Source organism: Balaenoptera acutorostrata, chromosome 8 (assembly GCF_949987535.1).
Source record: "Balaenoptera acutorostrata chromosome 8, mBalAcu1.1, whole genome shotgun sequence".
Classification (NCBI taxonomy): Eukaryota; Metazoa; Chordata; class Mammalia; order Artiodactyla; family Balaenopteridae; genus Balaenoptera; species Balaenoptera acutorostrata.
This window is the reverse complement of record NC_080071.1, coordinates 50,020,837-50,045,022: the sequence shown is the minus strand read 5'-3', so window position 1 is coordinate 50,045,022 and position 24,186 is coordinate 50,020,837. Positions and strand designations below refer to the sequence as shown.

At 42.1% G+C, this 24,186-nt stretch overlaps 2 protein-coding genes across 5 annotated transcripts in view; both read right to left on the bottom strand.

Annotated features, from left to right (window-relative positions):
• MFSD6 (major facilitator superfamily domain containing 6) overlaps positions 1-14,718 on the bottom strand; it is a 74,711-nt gene extending 59,993 nt beyond the window's left edge. For 3 of the 4 annotated variants that reach the window (XM_057551939.1, XM_057551940.1, XM_057551942.1), the window contains exon 1: positions 14,356-14,718. The gene's annotated coding sequence lies outside the window, so the exon portion shown is untranslated. Of the gene's footprint in view, positions 1-13,795; positions 14,017-14,355 lie in introns of those variants that run through there. The other variant, XM_007171459.2, reaches the window with a different exon arrangement.
• Positions 13,843-15,012, bottom strand: LOC130708696 (basic proline-rich protein-like). The gene has a single exon (XM_057551345.1). It carries the CDS (start codon positions 15,010-15,012, stop codon positions 13,843-13,845), a length of 1,170 nt encoding a protein of 389 aa, XP_057407328.1.
• Between the last annotated feature and the right edge of the window lie 9,174 nt (positions 15,013-24,186).

Genomic DNA, 24,186 nt, shown 5'->3' with positions numbered 1-24,186 from the left:
TGCAGTTAATCCTACTTGGATAAGAAGGGCTTTTGTTTGTTTTTTAGAAAAGCAGAAAAGTTTTCTCACTTGGCACTCTCTAATGATAGTAATCAACATCATTACTGTGAACATATATAACACAGCCTTTTAAAACCTGGAAGGGCATTCTACTAGTACCTACACTGAGTCATTAAAAAATAGTAGGTATTTCTGAATTATTGATGAGGGGTGATGAAATCATTCTTGTTAAAATTGATAGCTTTCTTCATTAAATATTTAAATTAAAGCTGCTCAAAAATACATTGAGTTATGCACAAATACATGAGTATGGAAATGGATTCAACTTCTGAAGAAGGAAAATCTTAAACCTGAATATATTACTTGGAATAATAATTGCCAAAGGTCAGATCTGCCAATGCTATGATAATGTGTGCTCTAATGTAGCAGTGACATAACTACCAGCGATGGAGAGGAAACAATCCATGGATTACACAGAAGGGACATTCCTCCTGGCACCACTGCTATCAACACGATGTTGCCCAGAGACCAGGACTGAAGCTGCAAAATGGGGAAATCCACTTCCTGAACCCTCAGAGCTAGCTCTACCCTGTCAACTCTTATTGACCACTCTCTATGCCTCTGAGCAATGTGAATCCCAGAGCAGAACTCTAATCACTGCTGCATTGTATTCCTAACACAGACATACAGAAGCTCCTCTAAATAAGCCTTCGCATCCTGGTATTTACATACTATACTGTGAACATTCAGTTCAACCCCCAGCATTTTCCAGAATAGAGCTTTCCTCAGAAGCACAGCACTCAATGTCAATCCCAACAGATATTTTTTCAATAAGGATTGCTTTAGCATCTGCTACACATTTAGCCAATGTCATGAAAAAGAAATATAAGTTTGGTTTTACAACAGTTACACATGCTACAAGGGCATTAAGGTGTGCAAAGGTGAATGACTATTTTGGAACCTTCCTCTTCCTTTTGGAGCATTTTGACGTGGCTCCTTTATGGTTACATCAAATTGCGAAAGAATCAAACTACTTCTAGTTTTGTCAGCCCCGATTCTCCGGAGTCCAGTTTGAGCCCTGCAGGCACTCAGTGCTACACCCACAGGCTCCCCACAGCTGCTAGCGACAGCATTCCACTCGGACTGAAACTCCTCCCGGAACCCAGAACCTGCTGTCCTTGTCATTCTTGATGGACCTTTCCCAGGCTCACAGCAAAACCTGTCTGCTAGGTGACAAACTGATTCATACAGTGGTTAATTCACAGCCTGTGGTTGTCCCCCTTGGACAACATTTTTGTATTTTAATAAGGGTTTTCAGTGGGCTATATTATTCTCACTATTATTACTAACTACACCACCACAACACTTAAACAACACTTGCTATGGGCTTAAAATGTACTAACTCATTATTCCTCACAACAGTTCTCTGGGGTAAACATGATTACTTTCCTCACTTTACAGATGAGGAAACTGAGGCACAAAGAAGGTAAATAATTACCCCAACGTCACATAGGGAATATGCAGCAGAGCTGGGATTCAAATCCAGACAGTCTGTGCTCTTAGCAGGTACTGCCTGTCAACCCACTGTGCCGCTACTAGACAAAGAGGTCTTGGGCCTCGAAGACGTTATAGTTGACAAGGTGAGCCCAAAACACAAGGAAGATTTAAATGACAAGTCAGAGGAATAATACAAGAGAAGTCACAGAACACTGCATAATTAGCCAAAAATGTTACTGATAACAGGGGTGCTTCTGGAGTTCAGAGTAGAGAGTCCAAACTCCAGATGGGAGTTGTCGAGAGAATGAGGGACTTAACTTGAACCTTGAAAGATGTGTACGATTTGCCTTAGACAAAGGATGGAAAAACTACTCCAGGATGGGGGAAAGAAAAGACAGCAAGAGATCCTTACAAGGTTAATACTGGGGCTGAAGGGCAAACGAGGCTAGCAAACAGCAATAGATTACAGATGCCCTCAAGAATCAAGCTGAGGGATGACTGGGTAGAATACAAAATACTACATTAGAGAGTTATAGTGAAGATAAAGACATGCTTTTTTTTTTAATCCCACAAGCATGAATTTAACACCAACCATTAAATGGGATGCATGCTTGGTGACCAATAATTCAAATGGTGTAAAGACGCAGTCCCTGCTATCAAATCCAGTGGAGAGAAAAAGAGGCAGGGGTCTCTCCACAACCATAACCTGCTGTGCCAAATGTTAAAATAGGTGCAAGCACGGGTGACACAGGAGTCTCTGGGGTGGGGCCTTAAGGGGAGCCTTAGCGGATGAGTAAGCGTAACCCCCAAAGGAGAACCACGGGAGGTGCCGATCAAGAAAGGCCTTCTGCACGATGCCAAGGGGTTCCTGAGTCGGGAGTGAGAGACTGGCCGAGATTGGGATCCTAGCTCGGCCACTGTCGAGTTCTGTGGCCTTGGGAAAGCTTTTAACTTCTCTAAGTCTTACTCTTCCTCATCTACAAAACAAGAAACATAATAATATTTTTCCGTTAGGGTAGCCGTGAGGATGAAAAAGGATGATGCGTGTTGAGCTCTTAGCACAGCGCCTGATACGTAAGAACTTGTGCGTATTATGTATTTTGAGTATAATGGGGAGCCTCCAAAGAGAACTGAACAGGAAAGTAGAAGGGTCACATTTGTATTTTACAAAGATCATTGTAGCTTCAGTGTGGAAAAGAGATTGGCAGGGTTCTGCCACTGCAACCTCTACTAAGGATTCCCTAACATCTGACCTTCTATTTTAGTGTAACACTAATTGCAAATACTGATATCCTGTGATGGAATCATTTTAGATAGTACTTTATGAACTGAATCTAAGGCAATTTTTTATAACATCTGGAAATACAATAAACTTGCAGTATTTTCCTGACTCCTTCCTCTATTTCTGAAGATTACTCCCACACCTGAGCTGTTGCATGACGTAGGGGTAATTTTATTGCTCTTTTTATAGATATTTCCTGTTTGCCCAACTAGATCATAAACTCTTTGAGGGAGGAATCCAGTACTTAGCATACTGCCCTTTATTCTTGTAAGCTCTCAATAAATATTGGCTATTTTTGACAAATACCTGATGGCAAAATACACATAAGATTTTACTGAAGCTTAAGGTGACAGACATTAATTTTAGGAAGTGCAGAGAGAAGTCTCAGTTGCTCTCCTGGCTTTGACAAAGCACTGCCTCTTTGAGCCTCCCTTTCCTCATTGTAAAATGGAGACTAAAAACACAAACCAGAGTCAATTAACTCTCAGAGGGGTTCTAGGGCTTAAATGAAATAATGTATGAAAAAGCATTTTTCTAACTCAAAAGCAACATAGCAACATTCGGTGGCGGTGGTGGCTGTGATCTCATTCCAGGGCATGATATTTCATTACAATGCTGGGCCTTATTTTGCAATCACTCCAAAAGCATTCTTCCCAAGTGATCTCGTAATCCCTGGTGCCACCCTTGAACCCCGGAACCCAGCTAGCATTTTATCCATCACGGCTCATGAATTTACATCCATATCCATTTCCATGACCACAGCCTAGTTGGGAGGTGGGATGGGTGCACAGGTTTATTAGAGAACACATTGTTGGATTATGGACTAGAATGATAATTAAGTATCCACAGCAAGAAATAACTATTCATTTAAAATATAGCCCCCTGGGACTGAGTGAACTGATGAGGATGATTATAATTTTTGTGACTTTCTGTTTGAATAAAAAAAAAAAATCCCACAAGGACTCAGAGGCAAAAAATATACAAATCAATTTTCACTGCAAAGTAAAGGAGGTGTTACAGTGGAGGATTACTGGACTGAATGTCAATATTATGACATAGTATGAGTGTGTTTCGTGTTTGGTAATTGCAATCATTGTTGCTTTTGTTGTGGTCATCCATTTACAATGCTTGGTGTCAGTCTATTTATCTCTTGTAAAAATAAAATGCAGTGTGTGTGTGTGAAAAATAAAATAATAACCAGGTGTCTTTGGGCAAGTTATGTTACCACTCAGGTCAGCGTCCGCACCTGTAAAGTGGGAACAGGGACACAAGCCCAGCCTATTTCACTGGGCGATTAAGAGGATTGACTGTGCTTAGAAAGGGTGTCATGTCATAACTGAGAGGGTGAGCACTAGAGGCTGAAAGATGAGTTTTGAAGCGATTACTAGCCACATGGCTTTGGCCAGGTTTCTAACCTCTTCACCTCTTAGGTTTTACATTTATAAATTTGTAAATCTCATTCGCACTAAACTCTTAGGATTGCTGTAAGGAATAGATGAAAAAATGCATGTGACAGGTTAATAGGGCTGGTACATGGTAAGCCCTTAATAAATGGTAACTTTAAGAAAAAAATTAAAAAATAAAATATAGCCCCCTGGGACTTCCCTGGTGGTCCAGTGGTTAAGACTCTGCACTCCCAATGCAGGGGGCCCGGGTTCCATCCCTGGTCAGGGAACTAGATCCCGCATGTCCCAACCCAGAGCCCACGTGCCGCAACTAAAAAGATGCCGCAGGCTGCAACGAAGATCCCGCGTGCCTGTGCCGCAACTAAGACCTGGCGCCACCGAGTAAATAAATACTAAAAAATTTTAAAAATATAGCCCCCTTAGGAACACTTTAATTATATCTGTAACAGAATAAATGTGAAAGAAAGGAGTTGAAGCCCACTCTAACATATTTCCCTTCACCTACTAAGATGGTAAAAAGAACAAATTAGGGGGCTTCCCTGGTGGCGCAGTGGTTGAGAATCTGCCTGCCAATGCAGGGGACACGGGTTCGAGCCCTGGTCTGGGAGGATCCCACATGCCGCGGAGCAACTAGGCCCGTGAGCCACAGCTGCTGAGCCTGCGCGTCTGGAGCCTGTGCTCCGCAACAAGAGAGGCCGCGATAGTGAGAGGTCCGCGCACGGCGATGAAGAGTGGCCCCCGCTTGCCACAACTAGAGAAAGCCCTCGCACAGAAACGAAGTACCAACACAGCCAAAATAAATAAATAAATACATAATTAAAAAAAAAAAAAAAAAAAGAACAAATTATTTTCACGGGGGGTAGGGTGGGGGGCGCAGGGGCGTGGCATAGACTTTAACCCTAAAGGTGGTTTTAGTAATAAAAGCCAAGGGGGTTTTCACTTTCACTTTGTGGAAGACACATTTGAATGTCAATAAAAAATTTGTAATGTAGGTCCTTAGACCTTATCAACCATCATGGAAGCAGATTTCTATTTATTCGTTTTAGGCTTTTGATTAAATATTGTGCCAAGAGCTTACAGTATAAATTTGAAGCAGGCCCCCGAACCTCGTTTCCTTCTCAAATAAACTTCCTAATACTACCAAATGTCAAATAGATAGCTAGTGGGAAGCAGCCGCAAGCACAGGGAGATCAGCTCGGTGCTTTGTGACCACCTAGAGAGGTGGGATAGGGAGGGTGGGAGGGAGACGCAAGAAGGAGGAGATATGGGGACATATGTATATGTATAGCTGATTCATTTTGTTATGAAGCAGAAACTAACACACCATTGTAAAGCAATTATACTCCAATAAAGATGTTAAAAAATAAATAAATAAAACAAGCCCAGTGTGAGGAACAAGTAACAGTTCATAGTACAGCATGGAAGAAAAAGGTTTTTTAAAATATATTTATATCTTGTTTCTCCAACCAAAAAAAAAAAAAAATCCAATAGGTGTTGAAAATAGGAAGTAAAATTAATTGAATATGCTGCTGCTGACACTCTGCATTTATTTGTCAAGAAGGAAAACAATGTAAGGATTTAAGGGGGCCACAGAAACTTTGTAAAAATAGAACCAGTGCATAGTCATCTCTCTCTAAACCAAAATCAATAGCCAGACACAGCAATGAAATAGTTTGTTTAAAATAACCAAACTCCTGAACAGCCGGGTTTCCAATATTCATTGTACTTCAATTGCTGAAGCTTAGAAACCATTTTCCCATTGAAATAATCTTACAAATAGTGGTGGTACTCAGATTACTGAACCAAGAGTGCTAACCTCAGTGTTACAAAGCGCATAACTTCAAAACTGGGGGAAATTCTTCTACTTTTCAATCTGGAATGCCAGCAACAGGTCTCGAAAGACAAGCCCACCCAGAGCTTCCCTACCCACTCCCCTCCAGCCATGAGCCACAGAAGTGGGCATGGACTCACCGGCCACTGGCTTCCTCCAGGGCAACAGTTCTAGCCTGTGGGAGCCATGGAGTTACTGCCAGTGGTCTTTGAAAGCACTGAATAAATGTGTCATACATACATGTTCCACTCATTTTCAAATGTACATTGATGCTACCATCATACATCTATTTCTCTAATAAATGTTTATGCAATTCCTATTAGCTTTCCAACATTATGCAGTTTCTCAGATTGGGAACCCTACAAGTGCAATTATTTTCATGTGGGAGCCTGAGAACTATGCCAGCATTGCAATGGTGTCTTCAAACACCTTCTAGGTAATAGAACAGGTACCGGGTTAGAAGAGGACAGAAAGAGGGAAGGCTGGAACCTGGTCAGCACGGGCACAGGCCACAGTGAAAGCAGAAGCCACAGCAAGTCAACTCTTGTCATTTGAAAACTGTCTCTATTATCAAATTATTTACTATTTGAATGATTATAAACACAATTTTTGTTTCTTTGCCAAGAAGCTAACACAGAAAAATCTTAGCTTATCTTTTTTTTTTCTTTTCTTATCTTTTCAAAGTATAAAACAAAGACTTTTTTAAAGACTGACATTGAAAGCTACGTTGTTTACTTTAAGTTTTAGATTTTCCTCTATAAATTATTGCTTGCTATACTTGAGAAGCAATTAATACAGAATATATATGAGTAAAAAAGAAATTAAAATTCTATTAAAATGTTTTTTGGTTTATTTTTAAACCTAGTTATGTGAATGCTAGTTCTGTACACACAGACACACATTTAATTTTTTTTTCAAATCTTTTCAGAAAAGGACTTGGGCAAATACAATTAGTATAGGACTATGGGTCCAAAATCTAAAAATACTAGGAACACAGGAAAAGTAGACTGTGGAAAAATAAGAATTATAATGAGAAATAAAAATACAACTCCAGGTATTGGTACTATAACACGTATATGTATGTAAAATAATGCTATATTTATAATGGGTGCTTGACAAATGCTTATTCAATAAAAGACTGGTATTATTATGTGGCTATTCTGGTACTATTAGACACTGAGAAACTTAAGAGGCTTAAAGAGTATACAGTCTATCTATAAGACAAGGCATTCTAAACAGAAATTTATAGGTGTTTCTTTCTCAGACATATCTTTCACGAGTTTACAATCTAGATGAAAATACAGACCTCAAAGTTTAAGATACATTCTTCTATAGACATGTAGCTACCATCAATGACTCTTCTTTATATCCCCTAAGCACACTATAGTCTAAAATAATCATTTATATCCTAAGCACATTCCAGCATACGTAATCTAAAATTATCTTGCTTCTTATGCTGTTAGGACTCTGATAAATTGAGAAGTACCAAGTGCTATCAGTTTCTTTCAGAAAAAGATTTATTACCTAGCCCATTAAAGAAATGAGATACTTCAATAAACATGCCATACTAATATTTTTGAAAATGAGATTATTCAATGCTGGTAAAGATGAAGATCGATAGTCACTCTCATTAACTGAGAGTAGAAGTATAGTCTTTCTAGAAGGCAAGGATTTAAGTGTATGGATGTTTATCATAATGATCAAAACTGAAACAAAGTGAGAAATCAGTAATAGAAACAGTTAAATAAATTATGGTATGTCCACATGAGAGAAAAATAGAAACTTACATCCACAGGATGGAAAAACTGAAGTTAATTAATAGAACTTAAACAGAATTAATAGAATATGGGGAAAAGCTCATGATCTGTGCACTGCATTAAGTGAAAAAAAGCAAGACACAAACCTGTATATATTGTAAGAGTTTATATTTGTAACTCTATGTACTTCATAAAAACTATACTTTAGAAAAAGATATGAAAACAATACCAAAATATTACTAGGGGTTATCTCTCAGAAGTAAAATTAGGAGTTACTTTAATTTTTTCTTAGACTTTACTGAATTTTTCTCCAATGAGCATATATCACTTTTAAAATATATATTTGGGACTTCCTTGATGGCACAGTAGTTAAGAATCTGCCTGCCAATGCAGGGAACACAGGTTCGAGCCCTGGTCCAAGAAGACCCCACATGCCTTGGAGCAACTAAGCCCGTGCGCCACAACTACTGCGTCTGCGCTCTAGAGCCCGCGAGCCACAACTACTGAGCCCGCGCGCCTAGAGCCCACGTGCCACAACGAAGAAAAGCCACCCCAGGGCGCAGCGGTTGAGAATCTGCCTGCCAATGCAGGGGACACGGGTTCGAGCCCTGGTCTGGGAAGATCCCACATGCCGCGGAGCAACTAAGCCCGTGTGCCACAACTACTGAGCCTGCGCGTCTGGAGCCTGTGCTCCGCAACAAGAGAGGCCGCGATAGTGAGAGGCCCGCGCACCGCGATGAAGAGTGGCCCCCGCTTGCCGCAACTAGAGAGAGCCCTCGCACAGAAACGAAGACCCAACACAGCCAAAAATAAATTAATTAATTAATTAATTTTTTTTAAAAAAAGAAAAGCCACCGCAGTGAGAAGCCCGCGCACCACAATGAAGAGTAGCCCCCGCTCGCCGCAACTAGAGAAAGCCCGCGCGCAGCAACGAAGACCTAACGCAGCCAAAAAATAAATAAATACGTTTTTGAAAAAATAATAAAATAAATAAATAAAATACATATTTAAAAGGCATTATTTGAAATACAAGGTATCTGAGTGATAACTGGGACACCTTGACCCTGTAGTTCCTGGAAGGTCACTTGGAGGTGCTCAGTTGAAGTCTGCCTATCCTTGTGCTGATCCTTCTCACCAGTAGCAACAACTGAAAGGGCCAGTTATACAAGAGCTTTGAGATACTCTTAAAGATATTACACCTTCAAAAAGGAGAACCTCATTAATAGGAAATAAAATTTAAAAGTGTGTCATTTTTACCCCTTTGATACTCTTTTATTCAAACTCCCTCATAAAGGCGAATTTGGGCTCCATCTGTTCATCAGTTAAACACGATTCCACAGAAAGCATTTTGAAATAGAAGAAGGCACCCCACAATAGCTACAGAAGCTTGGCTATGGTGGATCAGATCAGTGCACTTCTTTAAAAGTCATAGATAGTGTCCACATCGCTCTGTATGGTTCTGCTTTAAGTGTTTAGTGTGGGGCTTTGGGGCTTGGCTCTGTTGAGAGAGGCCTTATTTACCTTGGGCCAAGTGTGTTCTACCTTAACCTTGGGCCTAAAAAAGCCCAGAGCAGTTATAAGAGAAGAATTCGCCACATGGCTCATAGGGACTCACTCCTCCTCTGTTCTGGGGCTCAGAGTTCCTCTGGGAGTCCTGGACTCTGCCGCTCCATTTCCGCTCTTCACCCCGCAGTGGCCACGTGGGGAAAGTGGGGTGGGGGGCACCCAGGTCTCTCTACAGAACCACGCGGGGAGTTAACTACTAGCCTAGGCTTCTCACTCACTTTCGATGGGCACAATTAACCCACAAATCAGGTTTGTTGAGACAACACCAGTTCCTCTTTCCAGTTCCCCTTTTATCCCCAACAAAGCCACACCAGAGCTCCCTCGGCCACTGCTGACTCATAACGTCCCATCTCCCTCTCCCCCAAGATCCACTCTTGGTCTCACATCAAAACATTTCCTCAGAGTCATTCAAAGGTGGACTTCCCTGTTTTCTACTTGCACATCATTCCCTGAATTTGTCTCCCCTATTCAAACACAGGCCAGAACAAATGTCAAAAAAGATGTCTCGGCCATCCTTTACTTAATCCTCTTTTATATCTCTGGAATACGGTTTTTGTAAGAGCCTAGATTTCTTCCCATCTTTGCCCCATTCTCTCCCCTTCCTAAATACAGCAGGACCACCAGGTCACAAGGCAATACAGGCCAGTCATTCACATTTCCAAACCTTAACTCTCTTCAACACAATCATCAGCACATCTATGGCTCAGCCATATTCACATTACAGTAGACAAAGGCAGACGAAAGCTACTTTTAATACACAACATTTGGGGTATTTTTTGTTGGTGCTGAGGTAGGGGGGGGTGTGTGTGTGTTTGCATGCTATTTAGAGCCACAAACTAGCAACCAGAGTTGCAACAGCTATAGCAGACACATATTAATATATAGGTTCAAAGTTTAGGTGTTCCACATTTTTTATGTTTTGGTTTGGTTTAGTTTTCTATTGGGCTCAGCGCCAATAAATCAATATCTTAGCAAATGACTCTGATAGTTTCCAAAAGCTACCCAGCCAAGTAACTTAATTTAAACAATGCCATTTTACAAAGTAGTAAATAAGCATCTTATAAATACAGAGAAGGAAAACCAGCTACAAAGCAAAGCTACTGAAACCCAACAATAGGGCTAAGTACTGGATAACATGTCATTCAGGATTTAGGACAACAAATCAGGCTGACACAGGCATTCTCACCCTCCAAAATGCCAGTAAAGTATAATAAATGGCCAAAGACAGCTAATGTTGGGTAATTAAACATGGAGGAATCATATCCAAATGGAATGTTCTTGATGGAGACATTAAGGGTGTTTTCTTTGCCCCACAGAGAATTCACAGCATATGTGTACGTCTGCATTTCCCAGGAATCCAAAATGCTGTGCCCTGGGAAATAACACATTCATTTTGCCTTGAGGAAAAGGTTTTACCAAAACTGGCTTTGTACTAAGGTAGGATTTTGCACTTGATTTCTGGGTTTAAAGAGAACCTACTGAGCAACAAAGTTTCCTAAATCAAAAGACTGAGATTTCCCTCAGCCCAAAACATAATTAGAACCTTAAATGAAACGTTGGATGACACCTAAAATTGTCAGAATATCTCTTCTGCAAAATAATTTTACAATTATGTTTTTCTCGGGATTGCCTATTACGTTTATAATGAACCAACCTTATTCACTTTTCCTTTGGGTACAAAACACAAGGAAGAATGTGTTTTCTTGATTCTGAAAAGTCTGAATGTATTTGATTCTGGATTTCTAAGTCTGAGCAGGGAAATGTATTAATTTTTAAGGATTCTAAGCAATGATTTTTATTAGTATTACATAAAACAGAATTGTGGGATTTGTATATATACATCGGTATGTATATATACACATCAGACAAGATTATGTACATATATGCATATGTATATGTATCTATACATATGTATGTATGTTTATATATGCATCAGACTAGATTAACTTGACAACTTCCTGCTCCTGAAATTATGTTACTAAAAATAATTACACCTGAAGTCATCCAGAATGCTGTAATTTCAGGAAATGACACAGCAGGTAAATTTATTTCTCCTACTCCTACCTTCTACATAAAGAACAATTATGCTTCCAAAGACAGCCACCACTAGCAAGAGCAGGAAGAAATTCTTATCACCCTATCCAGCAGGTAAATTGGGGTGGGTGCACCAAAGCATTCTTATTGGGGAGGAAAATTGGGGGTGCTGGAGAACACCCTATAGATACTGTTAGAAAAGGTAAAACTTAGTCATCCAAGACTCGTCACCCTTTGCTCCTACACATGCAATTCCCAGAATACCACCTTCCTCTTTGATCTCCTGAGTCTCATATTTCAGTTCTCTAACATTACAGAGTTTAGGCATATTCAATTTATTTATTTTTGATTTTTATTAAGTGAATCAATTCTATTCCTTTTGTTTCTCTTTTTAGTTTCTATAATAAAAGAACAAATGCTTGTTGCAAAAAAAAAAAAAAAAGCTTTTTAAGCCCAAACATAACTTTATAAGGTAAAAAGTAAAAGTACCCTCTTCTCTTTACCATCTGAACCCACTTCCTTCCGGAAGCCACTGTCAACAGTTTGGAGACAACAAGGTATATGTGTGCTTGTATGATGGTTTGTATATAAATCTCTTCCTTTTTTCACTTACCATATCAAGATGTTTTCCCAAGACAATGTGCCAAAGCAGCTAACAAATACATTTACATCTATTGCATTTCTCCCTTTCCCTACAATGAGACTGCTAAATCAAGATTTACTGAATATCAAAAGAAGTCAAACAAAAAACCTGTCAGCCTAATACTAAATATATCTGGTTATATTCATTTTTACACTTGCCTTCAACCTAAAAATGGTGAGAACAAATGGGTAAACATACATGCATAAATATATATGCACTATACAGATTATCTTACACAGATAAATGTTAACATATGTAATGTGTGTATGTTGAAATGAAATTAATTTTCAAAGGCAAGAAGCAAAGGAAGGCACCTGCGTAGGTGGTAAGACTTAATGGGTCCTGAATAGGGAGGGACACCGTGTGGAAATTTCCTGGGCTTTGGAGCCAGAGACACGGGGTCAAACCTAACTCCACCTCTTACTGATTACGTGGTTTGTGTAAGTTCCTTAACCATTCGAGCTTCCTTTTCATCATCCATAAAATGCGACAAGACTTATCTTACAGAGATATAGAAATTAAGTGTTTAAGATGGTGTCTTGAACATACTAAGTGCTCAAAAAATGCCTTATTACTGTTAATAATCCAGAAATTATATATGCTAGACTTGGTGATCCAATACCTCATATCACCAAATACCTGCAAACCTTGCTGTTTCGTTTATCTTTGTGTTTTGGTTTGCCTTCATGTTTTTACATTTACCTTATTCGTACAGATACAGAAAGTGCCTTAGAAATAAATTCCTGTAAACATGCTTAGTAGCTTTAATGCATTATTGAAATATGATCCTTTCTCCTCCTACTCCCCCAGGGGGTCTTGCCCTGGGCTCAGCAGCAATGTCCCAGCTTCCTCCTAAAAGCAATCTTAAGTTTTACTTACAACTTGTGGTAAACACAAGCCATCTGACTACCACAAAATAACTGAAAATATCTTCCGTGTCTGCTGACGACCATCAGCTTAAAGTGTCAAAAGCCGACCTTCCCAATGAGGCGACTTCCTATCCTCTCCTTTCACTTAACAATGCCATCAATGATGCATACACCTTTAGCAGACTAGTGGCCATGTCTTGGGGAAGAGATGCCCTGCAGGCACCAGAGGACTACCAAAAAACACATCTGCTTTTATCACATGTCGTTGGTCAACTGTACGTCCACCCACCCTTTACATTCATTTATTTTGAAGAGGTTAGATTTCCAGAAAATCCTAAGCTTCTAGAACAACAATTAGGGGGAAGCTTGACCACTGTACTATCCAACCATCTCCTTTTACAGGTGAGAAAACTGAGGCTCAGGAAGATGTGACATGCCCAACAGCATACAAATATTTAGACACCAGTTGGGATTAAAACTTCAACTGTTCAAGGTTCTTTTCTACTACTAATAAGCAAAATTTCATCTGTTCCAGTAGCTCTGTAAAATGTTTAATTATTAAAGATTTTCGGATGAAAGGAAATGTTTGTGGTTGCGAATGTGTGTGTGAGAGGCGAAATGCACCGTGTGCTGGCCTTAAGGGTAATGAATCCACCTGCCTGTCCACGTGCAGATGGGATAAATGAAGGGGAAAGTCGCATTTGGAATTTTTCACCATCCTACTTAAATTTACAGGGAGCTGTGTAGGGGATACAAAGGACCCAAAAGGACCAGAAACCCCGACTGTTATCTCAAAATGGCTCTAGGGACATGTTAGGCCAGGCTGAAGTAAAGCAACACGGAGGCGGGGAATTTCTCCCAGGATGATAGCAGACAAGAGAAAGAGGTATTTTTTTGCGTATTTATTCACCTGGGTAAGCAGACGCTGTCAATTTCCTCCTCTTGCCACCCAAGTGGCTACGTCCCTGCACTCGGACTGTCTGGTGTTCTCGCCTCCCTCTTTCTCCCGAGGACGGTTATGACTAGGGCGCGAGTGCGGCCGGGCCGAGAAGGGCCTGGACACTGGGGCGCAACCCTCACCCGGCACCCTGGCTGCTGGCGGCGACGGCTTCCTTGGGCAGCGCCTTTGTTTTCCCCACTGCAGTTACGTTTGCGGAAGTGCTGCCCGCGCCGGGCGCACCGGGGGTGCAGGCTGTAGCTGCCCTCAGCGCCCCAAAAGATGACAACCGACTCGGGTCCAAGGGGAGGGAGGCAGTAGCGGGCGAGCGGGGCTGGGAGCGGAGACACCTCCCCCCACGCCCTGACGCCGGGGCCCTCCTCGGAAGCCCCTCCGCGACAGCAGGTGTGCGCGCCGCAGGGGACTCCTCGCCCTCCGGCCGGGCCCGGCCCCTGCAGGGGAGCCCAGGGTGGGGCTACCCCGCCGCCCCGCCTAGCGCGCCCCCTTCCCCCGCGCGCCGGGCCCCGACTCACCTGCGGCGGGCGGGCGGGCGGCGGCGGCGGGAGCTCAGCTGCGCGGGGCGCGGGGAGCCATCTCCCCCGGGCGCGGGGCGGCGGCTCCGGGCGCCGGGGCGGCGGCTCTCGCGACGGCGCTGAACATCTCGGGCGGTTCACTGGTTCCTCGGGGGCTGCGGCGGGGCGGGGCGCGGCGGAGGGATGCGGGCCGGTGGGGGCACCGGGAGCGGCGAGCCGAGCACACCGGCCGGCGCGACCTTCTCTCCTCCTCCTCCTCTGGCCCGGCCTCCGCCGCTCGCTACCGGCTGGACCCGTTTCAGGGCTGAGCGCCGAGGACCCGCCGCCAGGTGCGGCGCTCCGCCTCCTGCGGCGGCGGCGGCGGCGGCGGATGCGTCGACGGCTGCTCCTCCCGGCCTCCCGCCAGCCCCGGCGGCCCCGGGGGACCCGCCGCCCCAGCTCTGCCGGGGAAGCGCGCCGCGAAGGGGGAGAGCAGACGCGAGAGTCTATCCCCAGGTCCCCCCACCCAGGGTCCCGGCTAAGACCCGCCCCACCCCGACCCCAGGCAAAAGATGCAGGCCTAGCTCCGGGGGGAGGGGGCAGAGAGTAGATGGCCGGCTGGTTGGGAATTGTAATAATAATAATAATAACACCAACAGCAGCAACAGTAATAGCCATCGTTTATAAAGCGCTGAGTCAGTGCCAAGCAGAATGGTAACACTATTAATGCGTTGCCTCAGCGTCTCTCGGCCAGCGGTGGCCGTGGCCGACTGTCCTCAGTTGACCCGGGAGAGAGGAGCTTGGCAAGAGACAGGAGGCAAACAACCGGGGTTTCAGGACTCACCGGGGAAGGGCTGAGACTAAAGCACGCTTTCAAACTGAGAAAGTGCTACGGAGTATCTGGCACCTTGCTGAAGAGGTAACCGTGTGTGTCGCATCAGTAACGCAATTATAGTTGTATTTCTGGTTAGACACGCAGAGGGGGTGGGGAGAGTGGAGTTGGCTGTAAAAGGTATCATTCCTTCAGCAAGTATTTTTGGGTGCCTGTGATGGATCTTTGGGGTGCCAGATCCTGTTCTCTGGAGGCTTATCGTCTTGTTCTGGGAATAAGAACAATAATAATGGCAGCTAGCATCGATGAACATTTCTCATACATGAAACACTGTTTAAGTACTATTGAAGCTTTACCGTAATCCTAAAAGTATAAGTACTATTATTCCCATTTTACAACTGAGGAAATCAAGGCTGAAATTTAATGTGACTAACCTAAAATGACTAAATAGTAAAAGGGTGAGAAGTCTTTTATCTCCAGCGTTTAAGCTCTTAACCACGAAATCATACCGATGAGAATTTTATAGGCCCTGAAGCTTTAGGATTTGAGGTCCCTCTTTAGGAAGAATAAAACAAAATTACAAAGTCACTGTGGCCCCTCCTGGAACCTACAAAGGGTCCCTGAAGCTTATGCTCCATTAGCCTCATGATAAATCCACTTGCAATACTGATAAAAGCAAAACGATGAGAAGCAGTGAGTGCTCAAGTTTCATATGAAAGAGATTAAGGTGGTTGTTGGACTCTGAGATTGACAGATTTTGGTCTGGTGTGGCCTGGAGACATCTTCCCCTGCAGTATTTGGAACTGAACGGCTCATAAAGTACCCAGTTGGTAGCTGTCATAACAGAATTATCATCCTTCTTATCTGTCCAGATATTAAAGAAGCAACCTTTTGAAAAAGAAGGAAAAAGAAAAGTGAGCGGACTCCAGGTCTAACAAGATTCAGGTTCTCTCCTGTATACAGAAGGAGGGCAGGAGGGGGCGGGGCGTTTGTTCTTAACCTACAGCTGCTCAGAAGTGGCTGCATGTTGAAAAGCGAAGCCAAATCATCCTAGAGGTTAAAGCTGGTTTCAAATAGGACAGGGTAGCCTCAAGGGTCATCACAGCAGAAAATGTTGTTTTAATTGGCCTTATTAGGGCAGGATTTTTTTCTCCTGGTAGCCCCTTCCCTTTTCAGTATAACTAAGGAGAAGATGCAAATATGCATAAAGAAAAAGTGACTGCCACTCCTCCCATATCTCCCTACCCCCTGTGAGGTAACTGTTGGTGTGGTATGGGAAGTTAGCTTCCAAGTATACCACGAGGCAAGCTATCCCAGAGGTCATTGTACAGAAAGGCTCAAAGACAAAATTAGGGTGTTGAAAACATGTGGCTAATTGAATCAATTTAAAATGCAGAGTAAGAAGTCAGGAGATAGAGTAGATTAACACACTCAGGCTAGGGTACAAGCAGGTGGTATATTTTATGAAACATGTGTAGAATCTGTGCCTCTCTCTCCTGAGTCAGCCTTCTGGTGCTGATGGTGTGATTACAAGGACCAGAGTTGAGGTTGATACTGGCAGTCAGAGGGTACCTGGGGCCAGAGCCAGCACACACTTTCTCTGTTGAGAGACACAGGAGCGAGGATGGCTGGCCAGTTCCAGCTCACCAATTAGCCCGATGCGCAGCTGTGGATTTTATCTGCATTTCTCAGGCAGAGAACAAATGGAGGCTGTGTAGCTGTCACCAGTGGGTGGTCATTTGAATCCTGCCTAAATATTGAGTGCTAATATGCCTCATGAATATTTACTGTATCAAGAATATTTGGTGCCTATTTGGACCTTCCAACCCTTCCTCTCTACGTTCAGCTCATATATGCACTATTTACTTTGTCTCACAAACTACCTGCTTTCATTTAATTTCATTTCTTCTCCTTATAGTGTTTGTTTCTCTTATTTCCTTTGGCAGAATTGATTATTCTTAAATAACAAAGCAAACATATTACAGTAGGTAATAATGAGAACAAACAGCTAACACTTATATAGGACTTACCTGTGCCAGGTACAGTTCAAAGCCCTTTTTATGTATTTATTAATTTAAGCCTCACAACAGTCACGTACATGTAGGTACTGTTATCACCCCATTTTACAAATGAGGAAATTGGTGCATATAAACGTGAAGTAACTACCAAGCTCACACCACTTGTAAGTGATAGAATCTGCGTTTGAACCTAGGTAGTCTAGCTTCAGGGCCCTGGCTCTTAACCAATCCCTCTTCCTAGCTCATGCAAACTCTTACAAACATGTATATTCACATATGGCAGGTTGGGGATTTTATTTTAAGGCAAATGGTATCATCTACTTTTCTCTCTCAGCAACATTGGACACTATTGAGTGTCCCCCACCTTGAAACTCTCCCTTCCTCAGACTTCTGTGACCCACAGCCTTGGGTTTTGCTCTTCCTCTCAAGCCACTCCCCTTTGTATACTCCATTTTGGTTTTGTTCTAGGCCTTTCTTTCTTCTCTTTCTTCTGTGATTGCTCTTACCCCCTCCCTTGGCTTTAATCATGGAATATTTGAGGATGTCCCCAAACCCCTCTCTCTGGGACAGCTTCTCTCCTGAGTGCCAGATCTGTATGGCTAATTCCAGTAGGTTGTTTCACAGGCACCCATCTTCAGCCCCTCCCCCCCAGCTTTTACTTCTGGGTTCCCAAACGTCATCCACCCAGTTGTACAAGGTCCTATACTCACCGCTCCCTCCACCCTTACACCCACACCCAGCATATTAGTTTTCTATGCTGCTATAATAAGTTACCACAAATGTAGTGAATTAAAACATAACAAATTTACTATCTTACATGTCTGTAAGTCGGAAGTCCGAAATGGGTTTTACCAGGCTAAAATCAGTGTGTCTGCAGGGCTGCATTCCATCTGTAGGCTTTGGAGGAGTATCCACGTTTTGGATTTTTCCAGTTTCTAGAGGCTGCTTGGCTCATGGCCCCTTTCTCCATCTTCATAGTACCTCACTCTAACCTCTGCTTCAGCAACCATGTTGCCTTTTCTGACTCTGACCCTTCTGCCTCCCTCTTATAAGATCCCTTGTGATTACACTGGGCTCACCTTGATGGTCCAGGATAATCTCCTCCTCTCAAGAACCCTAACTTAATCATATCTGCAAAGTCATTTTGCCATGTAAGGTAATATAGTCACAGGTTCCTGGGATTAGGACATGGACGTCTCTAGAAGGCGATGATTTTGCCTACCATACCCAGTAAACACCAAGCCCTGCGGAGTCCTCCTTTCAAAATATTCCTGGAATTTGACCTCTTCTCTGTATTCCTGTGCTATGCTAATCCAAGAGGTTCTCTCTCCTCTGCTTTATGACAATCACTTCTCTGGCCTCTCTGGCTCAATATGTTTTCTCATCCAATCAATTTTCCCTATTGCAACCAAAGTAATCTTTAAGAACATCTGACAGTGTGATTTCTTTGCAGTCCCATAGGGTTGCACAACATCCCGGGGCACCTTTCACATTGTGTTGTGCCTCCTGGATGTGCTACCAGCAGACCTTAATTCTCTACTTAAAACCCATCCAAAGGAATTCCCTGGTGATCCATTGGTTAGGACTTGGCACTTTCACTGCCAGGGCCCAGGAACCCTGGTCAGGGAACTAAAGATCCTGCAAGCTGTGTGGTACCACCAAAACAAAAAACAAAAAACAAAAAACCAAGGCCCCCTTTACTGTAACAAAGAGATTCAAAAGTCCAGTAGTCAAATAGAATTAGAATTTTTTTTCTCATATAACAGTCCACAGGTAGGCAGTCCAAGGCTGATGGTGCGACCTCACCATCTGCACAACACATGGATTCCATGTCTGGTCCAGGGTGACTGCTTCAGTTCTCACCGTTTCCAGCACATGGGCCGGGGAGAGTATAAGCCCTGTCCCTTAAATGGAAGCCCTCACATTTGCACACATCATGTCCATGCACATCGCCTTGGCTGAAACAGTCACGTGTCCACATCTGAGTGCAAAGGAGGGAAACGTAGTCTTTGGCCAAGTGGCCAAAGACCCAGCTAAATTCCATTGCTACAAAAGAAAGGGAGAATGGATTCCGGGAGTCAACTAGCAGTCTTCCACAGGAAAGAAAACAGTGTTATGCAAGAGAAAAATGAAGAATGTACTTTACATTGGAAGACAGGGAAGGCCTCTTTGAGGAAGTACCAGTAAACTGGACCTGAGGCATAAGTAGGAGATGACCAGGAAAAGAGTTCTGGAAAGAGATTTCCCCACAGAAGGAGCTGCCTTGAGGCAGCAAAGAGCTAAGCTTTGGTGACTGGAGCAGAGTGAGTAGTGGCCTAAGGGGAAATGTCAAGAGATGAGGTGGGAGAAATAGGCAAAAGCCAGGTCAGGCAGCAACCTGGGTATCATGTCAAGCATTTTGAATTTTAACTTACCTTCAGTGAGATCCACTGAAGAATGTTTAGGAGATCTGACTTGTGCCTTTAAAAGGTCACTGCGGCTGCTGTGTGGAGAATGGTCTGGAGAGGGCAGAAGTGGAAGTGAGGCTCGGCTGGAAAGTAACCAGTGGTGAGGAGAGAGACCGGCAGTGGCTTGGACTAGAGTGGTGAGCAGTGGGGACAGAAGAAGTGGAAGGATTTGAGATAGAGTTTTTGGAAGTGTTATCAGCACGCTCGGTGATGTATTGTGTGTGGGAGGCAAAGGAAAGCAGGTGTAAGAATGACTCAAGTTTCTGGCTCGAGCAACTGGGTGGATTGTGACAACCTTCAGTGAGAGGGAGAAGACTGTGGGAGGAGCAGGATGGAGGGAAGAAAGGAAGAGTTCACATTCTGGCATAATAAGTTGGAGGTGCCTGTGAGACTTGCCGGTGGAGCTGTGAAGTAGTCAATTAAGTCTATGAGTCCAAAACTCAGAAGAGAGGGCTGGACTTGGCAGTCATCAACACTGAGGTGCTATTTACAATCATGGGAATGAAGGGGTCACCACAAGAGAGAATATACTGAGAGAACCCTGAGAAAGGCCAACATTTACCAGCTGGTATAGGAAGAGGAACCAAGAAGGATCAGCCATAGATGTAGGAGGAAACTCAGGAGGGTGTTGTCACTGAAGCCTACGAAGTGTTTTTTCAAGCAGGAGTGAACGGATAACACTCTACCCCTCCTTCAGATCCCAGATAAAACATATGTCCTCCACAGACTAGGCTTGCTACCCCTCGATGGCCTCACGTACCTGGTGCCTTCTCTGTCACGGCACTTATCAAATACTGTTATAAGGATTTGTCTTCCATGCTGGACTGTGAACTCCTTAAAAAAAGAACATGCAGCCACTGTGGAGAACAGTATGGAGGTTCCTTAAAAAACTAAAAACAGAACTACCATATGGTCCAGCAATTCCACTCCTGGGCATATATCTGGAGAAAGCCAGAATTCAAAAAGATATACGCACCCCAGTGTCCATTGCAGCACTATTTACAATAGCCAAGACGTGGAAGCAACTTAGATGTCCATCGACAGAGGAATGGATAAAGAAGGTGTGGTACATTTATACAATGGAATATTTCTCAGCCATAAAAAAGAATGAAAAAGTGCCATTTGCAGCAACATGGATGGACCTAGAGCAATATGGTCATATATGTACATATGCACTTTATGTATCTAAAAAGATGATACAAATGAACTTATTTACAAAACAGAAACAGACTCACAGGCTTTGAAAACAAACATATGGTTACCAAAGGGGAAATGTTAGGGGGAGGGATAAATTAGGAGTTTGGGATTAACATATACACGCTACTATACACAAAATAGATAACCAACAAGGACCTACTGTATAGCGCAGGGAACTCTACTCAATATTCTGTAATAACTTATATGGGAAAAGAATCAGGAAAAGAATGGATATATGTATATGTATAACTGAATCACTTTGGTGTACACCTGAAACTAACACAACATTGTAAATCAACTATACTCCAATATAAAATAAAAATTAAATTGAAAAAAAAGGAATAACTTGTCTTATTCAAGATTTGTATTATTTGTATTATTTTATATTATTTGTATCAGTTAGCATGTAACAGTCCACATACAGTGGTTTAAACAAGATAAATGTTTCTCCCTCATATAAAAGTTTAGGTAAATAGGTGTATCAATGGTGTTGTGGACCAGGGGATTTATGTTCTTTTGATCTTATTTTTCTGTCGTTTTCAACATAAAGCTTCCATCTCAAGGTCCAGCATGGCTGCTCCAACTCTTCCCATTGTGTTCACACTCCAGTCATTGGAAAGAGAAAAAGTAAAGGGGAAGGCATGTTCCTTCCTTTTAAGACATCACCAGATGTTCAGATTAATAAGTTGTACATATTAACACATATTTCAATTCCAGTGGCAGAACTTGGTTGCATGGTCACATCCAGCTGAAAGGAAGGCTGACAAATATAGTCTTTCACTGGTAGTCATGTGCACAGATAAAAATTCTATTATTATGAAAGAAGGAGAGAACAGATAAAAGATGCAGCTAGCAGCCCTGACAGGCCATTGTAACTGTGTCACAGAACCTGACTGTGGGAACCTGACTTGAATGAGCATAGAGAAAGGTGGAGAAGAATAAACATCAAGCTCTTGACAGTGATTACCTCACATGGGAGGAAATGGAAGGGAGGAAGAGGTGATAAATATTTGTTGAATAAATCGATGATAATAAGTGGATAAACTCAGTGGTGACAACATTAATGAGGTTGGTTCTTTTTAGTTCCCCCTACCATCCCCCTTCTTTCCTTGGCACTGGCTTCATGGAGAAAGTGGGACTTGTACTGGACTTAAAAAATGACTTAAAGTGTAAATAGGAGGAAAGAAGGTTAACATACAGAATTTTTTTTAAAATAAATTTATTTATTTATTTTTGGCTGTGTTGGGTCTTTGTTGCTGCACGCGGGCTTTCTCTAGTTGCGGAAAGCGGGGACTACTCTTCGTCGCAGAGAACAGGCTCTAGGTGCGCAGGCTTCAGTAGTTGTGGCTCGCCGGCTCTAGAGCACAGGCTCAGTAGTTGTGACACACAGGCTTAGCTGCTCTGCGGCATGTGGGATCTTCTCGGACCAGGGCTCGAACCCATGTCCCCTGCATTGGGAGGCAGATTCTTAACCACTGCGCCACCAGGGAAGTCCAGAAATCTTTTATTCTGATATCTTTTTGCTTAATTCTCTTGAGTTTTCCAGAGATGGATGATCATATCAACCTACAAATAATGATACTGTGGTCTCCTTTCTAATATTTTTATACCTACTTTTAAATTTTTATTACACTGACAAAACAATGATAAATATTCATGTTGATCAGTAGTTGTCCCCTTCTCTTACTACTTTCTTTACTATGAGTGTCTTTCTTGCTTTACCACTGAGTATGAGGCTGGCTATTGCTTTGAGATAGATAATTCTTCATTAGGTTACTAAAGTAGCCTTCTATATATGATTTGATAAGAGTTTTAAAAATTAACAATAGATGTTTTAATATAATTTCCTTCATGTATTTTCTAAGATGTTTTCTTGTCCATTCCAATCCAGTTACACATCATATATTGTTTTTTGGTCTTCTAATTATGATAATTTAAATGATAATAAATCTACTGTAGTGGAGCAGAGAGTTAAACCCTGGAGATAAAAGGAAGTATAAAATCCAGTCCCTTCCATCAAGAGGCTTGTGATTTACTAGCAAAGACCTGGCTATAAGTAGATCAATTATAATAGAAGATAGCATATGCTATGAGTGGTACACAGATTAAGTTTTCAAAAATATCACTTTCATAATTTCTGGCCTATTGCTTAAATTTCCAATCTTTAACTACCTTCAGTCAAATGCTAAGTCTTGCCAACTTTATCTCCTTGGTATTTCATTAATATGTTTCATCTTATCCATCTCTACACACAGTACTCTAAGGCTCTAACACAACAATCTCCATAATGACTTTCCTGTTTCCAGCCTTGCACATCTATCCAATACAAATCAAAGCAACTAAAATGGATCTGTTATGTGATTTTTTAAAATATACTTATTTTGGGGAGTTCCCTGGTGGCCTAGTGGTTAGGATTCCAGGCTTTCACTGCCATGGCCCGGGTTCACTCCCTGGTCAGGGAACTGAGATCCCGCAAGCCGTGCAGCGTGGCCAAAATATATATATATACTTTTTAATTTTCAAACCTTTTTCTTAGAGTATGACATATGTACAGAAAAGTGCATAAGTCATAAGGGTAAAATTCAATGAGTTATAATAAATACAATTAAAACTTGTGTAATCACCACCAATAGCAAGAAATTGAATACTACCAGCACCCCAAAAGGTCCCTTTGTGACCCTTACAAATTACTACCTCTCCCTTCTCCCCAAAGGGAACCATCATTCTAATTTCTAACCCCACAGATAAGTTTTGCCAGTTTTTAAACTTTGTATAAATGGAATCAAACAGCATGTAATCTTTTTTTTTTTAAGGTCTTAAACGAAGATCTGGCTTTTTTTTTAATTGACGCTAATTCTACTTATTATGTTCAAAGCCCTTCTAATAAAAATAGTTAAACATTGTTACTGAACTATATTCTTGACTGACCAATGATTAATAATAGGCCTAACTCCTCTCCCTCACTGATCCCTCTTATATCTGCCATATTCCACTAGGAAGTCAGACAAAACAACTATAATATTATTCATCAATAATATTTCTGATGACTGTGGAAAATCAATGCCGCTTTAAACATGCCTAACTAAAAATCTTAGGCACTGAAAAGATCTGGTTCAGCATGTAATCTTTTGTGTTTGATTTCTTTTGCTCAAAACTACATTGCTGTGTGTAGTTATTTTATTTCCAATATACAAAGATACCACATTATTTTTTTCTATTCTGTGGATGGACATTTGGATTATTTACATTCTTTGGCAATTATAAATAATGCCGTTATGAACATTCTTGTACTTGTTTTTTGAGGCATATATATATGAATTTTTATGGTATATACGTAGGAGTGTAACTGCTACATCAT